This window comes from Lolium perenne, chromosome 6 (genome assembly GCF_019359855.2).
Source record: "Lolium perenne isolate Kyuss_39 chromosome 6, Kyuss_2.0, whole genome shotgun sequence".
Lineage (NCBI taxonomy): Eukaryota > Viridiplantae > Streptophyta > Magnoliopsida > Poales > Poaceae > Lolium > Lolium perenne.
In genome coordinates, this window is record NC_067249.2 from 54,083,065 (window position 1) to 54,088,658 (window position 5,594).

At 43.5% G+C, this 5,594-nt stretch overlaps 1 protein-coding gene across 1 annotated transcript; it reads left to right on the forward strand.

Moving 5' to 3' along the window:
• Nucleotides 1-2,671: 2,671 nt before the first annotated feature.
• Nucleotides 2,672-4,103, forward strand: LOC127310487 (transcription termination factor MTEF18, mitochondrial-like; the record flags this gene model as incomplete). Its single annotated transcript, XM_051341159.2, has 2 exons — nucleotides 2,672-3,797; nucleotides 3,990-4,103. A coding segment is annotated over one exon (1,116 nt), but the record flags the coding sequence as incomplete, so codon positions are not given.
• Nucleotides 4,104-5,594: the final 1,491 nt, after the last annotated feature.

The following is a 5,594-nucleotide window of genomic DNA, read 5'->3' on the forward strand; positions in this document are numbered from 1 at the left end:
ACATTGGGGATGATGATCCCATTGCTTTAGATTATAATGGTTTGAATTTTGATGATTGCCACATCTCTGAAGTTATAAAGTTCTTGCAAAAACTTGCTAAAAGTCCTAATGCTAGTGCTATAAATTTGGCTTTTACACATCATATTACAAATGCTCTTATAAAAGCTAGAGAAGAGAAACTAGAGCGCGAAGCCTCTATTCCTAAAAAGCTAGAGGATGGTTGGGAGCCCATCATTAAGATGAAGGTTAAAGATTTTGATTGTAATGCTTTATGTGATCTTGGTGCAAGTATTTCTGTTATGCCTAAGAAAATTTATAATATGCTTGACTTGCCACCGCTGAAAAATTGTTATTTGGATGTTAATCTTGCTGATCATTCTACAAAGAAACCTTTGGGTAAAGTTGATAATGTTCGTATTACCGTTAACAATAACCTTGTTCCCGTTGATTTTGTTGTCTTGGATATTGAATGCAATGCATCTTGTCCCATTATATTGGGAAGACCTTTTCTTCGAACTGTTGGTGCTGTTATTGATATGAAGGAAGGTAATATAAAATATCAATTTCCTCTCAAGAAAGGTATGGAACACTTCCCTAGAAAGAGAATGAAGGTACCTTTTGATTCCATTATGAGAACAAATTATGATGTTGACACTTCGTCTCTTGATAATACTTGATACACACTTTCTGCGCCTAGCTGAAAGGCGTTAAAGAAAAGCGCTTATGGGAGACAACCCATGTTTTTACCTACAGTACTTTGTTTTTATTTTGTGTCTTGGAAGTTGTTTACTACTGTAGCAACCTCTCCTTATCTTAGTTTTGTGTTTTGTTGTGCCAAGTTAAGCCGTTGATAGAAAAGTAAGTACTAGATTTGGATTACTGCACAGTTCCAGATTTCTTTGCTGTCACGAATCTGAGTCCACCTCCCTGTAGGTAGCTCAGAAAATTAAGCCAATTTACGTGCATGATCCTCAGATATGTACGCAACTTTCATTCAATTTGAGCATTTTCATTTGAGCAAGTCTGGTGCCATTTTAAAATTCGTCAATACGAACTGTTCTGTTTTGACAGATTCTGCCTTTTATTTCGCATTGCCTCTTTCGCTATGTTGGATGAATTTCTTTGATCCATTAATGTCCAGTAGCATTATGCAATGTCCAGAAGTGTTAAGAATGATTGTGTCACCTCTGAATATGTCAATTTATATTGTGCACTAACCCTCTAATGAGTTGTTTCGAGTTTGGTGTGGAGGAAGTTTTCAAGGATCAAGAGAGGAGTATGATGCAACATGATCAAGGAGAGTGAAAGCTCTAAGCTTGGGGATGCACCCGGTGGTTCACCCCTGCATATATCAAGAAGACTCAAGCGTCTAAGCTTGGGGATGCCCAAGGCATCCCCTTCTTCATCGACAACATTATCAGGTTCCTCCCCTGAAACTATATTTTTATTCCATCACATCTTATGTGCTTTTTCTTGGAGCGTCGGTTTGTTTTTGTTTTTGTTTTGTTTGAATAAAATGGATCCTAGCATTCACTTTCCAGGAGATCGCCTCCGGCACCCTGCCGGAGAGGGGAATCATCTCCCGGAGGACTCTACGCCGCCATGGTCGCCTCCGGTGTGATGTGTGAGTAGTCTACCCCTGGACTATGGGTCCATAGCAGTAGCTAGATGGTTGTCTTCTCCCCATTGTGCTATCATTGTCGGATCTTGTGAGCTGCCTAACATGATCAAGATCATCTATCTGTAATTCTATATGTTGCGTTTGTTGGGATCCGATGAATAGAGAATACTTGTTATGTTGATTATCAAAGTTATATCTATGTGTTGTTTATGATCTTGCATGCTCTCCGTTACTAGTAGATACTCTGGCCAAGTTTTTGCTATTAACTCCAAGAGGGAGTACTTATGCTCGATAGTGGGTTCATGCCTACATTGACACCTGGGACAGTGACAGAAAGTTCTAAGGTTGTGTTGTGCTGTTGCCACTAGGGATAAAACATTAGTGCTATGTTCAAGGATGTAGTCACTAGTTACATTACGCACCATACTTAATGCAATTGTCTGTTGTTAGCAACTTAATACTGGAAGGGGTTCGGATGATAACCTGAAGGTGGACTTTTTAGGCATAGATGCAGTTGGATGACGGTCTATGTACTTTGTCGTAATGCCCAATTAAATCTCACTATACTCATCATGATATGTATGTGCATGGTCATGCTCTCTTTATTTGTCAATTGCCCAACTGTAATTTGTTCACCCAACATGCTGTTCGACTTATGGGAGAGACACCTCTAGTGAACTGTGGACCCCGGTCCAATTCTCTTTACTGAAATACAATCTACTGCAATACTTGTTCTACTGTTTTCTGCAAACAATCATCTTCCACACAATACGGTTAACTCTTTGTTACAGCAAGCCGGTGAGATTGACAACCTCACTGTTTCGTTGGGGCAAAGTACTTTGGTTGTGTTGTGCAGGTTCCACGTTGGCGCCGGAATCACTGGTGTTGCGCCGCACTACATCTCGCCGCCATCAACCTTCAACGTGCTTCTTGACTCCTACTGGTCCGATTAAACCTTGGTTTCTTACTGAGGGAAACTTGCCGCTGTGCGCATCACACCTTCCTCTTGGGGTTCCCAACGGACGTGCCAACCACACGCATCACCTCCCTCGTCTCCTCTCTTCTTCCTCCGCCTCTCCCACCCTATGCCTCCAGCGCCTCCTCTCTGTCGCCGCGCCCGCCGCCTCCCCCAGCTCCGGCTTCGCGGTGGAGGAGTACCTCGTCGCCGCCTGCGGCCTCACCCGAGCGCAAGCACTCAAGGCCTCCGCGAAGCTCTCCCACCTCAAGTCCCCCGCCAATCCCGACGCCGTCCTCGCCTTCTTCGACGGCCTCGGCCTCTCCAGCGCCGACGTCGCCGCCCTCGTCGCCAAAGACCCGCGGCTCCTCTGCGCCAGTGTAGAGAGAACCCTAGCCCCCATCGTCGTCGGGCTCAGCGGCCACGGCCTCTCACATGCTGAGATCGCGCGCCTCTTCTCGCTCGGCCTCTCCATCTGCCGTTGTAGATCCGCCATCTCCAATCTACCCTACTACCTGTCGCTCTTGGGCTCCACCGAGAACCTTGTCCGGTTTCTCAAGCGAAGCTACAGCCTCCTCGGAAGCAGCCTTGAGAAGGTGGTCAAGCCCAATGTCGCGTTACTGCGCAAGTGCGGGCTACGTGATTGCGATATTTCCAAGCTGTGCCTCTCTTCGCCATGGGTGCTCAAATCCAACACGGAGCGCGTCGTGGCGTGCGCCGAAGTTCTCGGTGTACCCCGTGGGTCTAGGATGTTCAGGTACGTGCTGGAAGCTGTTGCATTCCTCGGTGAGGAGAAGATCGCCGCGAAAGTGGATTACTTGAAGAACACCTTCAGGTGGTCGGATGCCGAGCTGGCCGTTGCTGTTTCTAAGCTTCCAGCAATGTTAAAGAGATCTAATGATATGCTGCAGAGTAGGTCAGAATTTCTTATCTTTGAGGTGGGATTGGAACCCGCCTACATTGCTCATCGGCCGTCATTGCTCTCTTATAGCTTGGAGCGCCGGCTAAGACCCCGCTTTTATGCTTTAAAGTTTCTCAAGAAAAATGGATTGCTCAAGGGTGACCGGGACTACTATGAAGTAGTCATGGTCACCGAGAAGGTATACATGGAGAAGTACATATCCCCTCACAAGGAAGCTGCACCACATCTCGCTCAAGACTATGCAAACGCTTGCAGAGGGGAAGTGCCTGCTAGATTCATGTTTGCATGACCAAGAACTGGTATGGAAACTGGTAGCACAACAAATTTCACTCTGCATGTTAGGCTGACAATTCCTGATTCAGTGTTCTTGGCCTAATAAAGTGGTGGATGTCTGCTACAGTATGTATCTTAGTTACATGTTCATTTGGTGTTGGTAATCCATGATGAAACTGATTTGTGATTCCTGGTGTATATGTTCATGGCAACTCCAGTGGAGAAGCAAGCGTCACATTGCTACATCCTGATGTCATATGGACACACATAATGGATCTAAGAGAGTGAGATCACAGATAAGGGCATTCTGCAAATGCTTTCAAGTTTCAGTGAGTAGTCCATTGCAGAGGCACATATGGACACACATAATGGATCTAAGAGAGTGAGATCACATAATGTGAAGTTTCAGTGAGATCACATAATGGATCTAAGTTTCAGTGAGATCACACTATATCTTTATGTTCTCAAATGGCCATTGCAGATTTCACTGCTAACCTCAATAGATTTTCTCATGAAAGAAGGTTCTGTTTCTAACTGTCACATGTCACATGGAAGGCGCCTGATATTAGTAAATCGAGTTCACGAGTCCTATATATTGATCACTGCCTAGGATGCAGTTTTCATCTGGTTGTTGGTTTGCTTGCTCTAGTTCTTGTAAGCTAAAAATCTTCTTTCTTTTTGCAGTATCTTTATTTGAAGAGACTAACTGTTGTGAAAGTAATTCATGATTTACTAGCTTGTATCAGTCTTCCTTTGTTTTTTTCTCTTGTACTCCAGAATAGCCTAGTGGCTGATGTTTTGAGTTCTAGGCACAACTGATCGCAAACTACAAATGCAGCAGTGCACTTTCTTCATAGGACTTATTATCTCCTCCAAATACTATGGCTGGTAAAGACTAAGCCTCCTCTGGTTTGCACCAATCAAGGGTTTACATGTGTTTTTTTATGACCAGCAAGGTAACAGGTAGGGGATCAAGCTATGTTGTTAATTAGGTATATCATCATTTAACCCCAACAAACGGTAGAATGTTTAATCATTGTTTAGCGTGGTATGCTATCTGCCTATATTGATGCCAGGTCTTACATTTACAGGCTATGCTTAATGCAAACAGAGTTAGGTACTGACAGACGCAAGCTCACTCCTCTATGTTTCATCTAATCACTTTTTCAGTGTTGTACAAATATACCTTCGCAACTATATCGATCTTGTACCGTTGCCCTTTGTACTAAAACTTGTTAATGCCGGATGTGATACTAGTCACTGGACGGCATGAATTATCAGCTATCTAGACTCTCACTGCCCCAAGAATAGATCACTGAAGCTATCTGCATATTAACAATTTTTGGGCACACTATGTTTTGCTTACATGTTTTATAATGCTTTAAAACTCCTCTTTTCATCCAAGCATGAATATGCTTCACTAATTAATACTTTCTGCAACATCCACTGTCTTCATATATGGTAGTCGATTGATTCACTATAATGACCTAGACCTTTTAGGCATTGTTCAAAAGATCATCCGATTCAACGATTAATCGGTACTCGGTGGTCACCGAGTAGCCGATAAACTCATTTATCGTCCGATTAACTCATTGTTATCACCAGAATTTGACCAAGTCGGAGGTGGGCCACGATCAAGATAAGCTTGAAGGTTATATATGAAGAAAATACGAAGATCGGCCTTTTATGCGGAGTTGGGCTAGGTTGCCCATTTATCTGTAATTTATTAGATCGTGTCTTAAGTTAGAAGTTAGAGTTTGTATCGTGCACGTTGGGATATTCCCACGTTAGAAAGTCCGCTGGACTATAAATATGTATCTAGG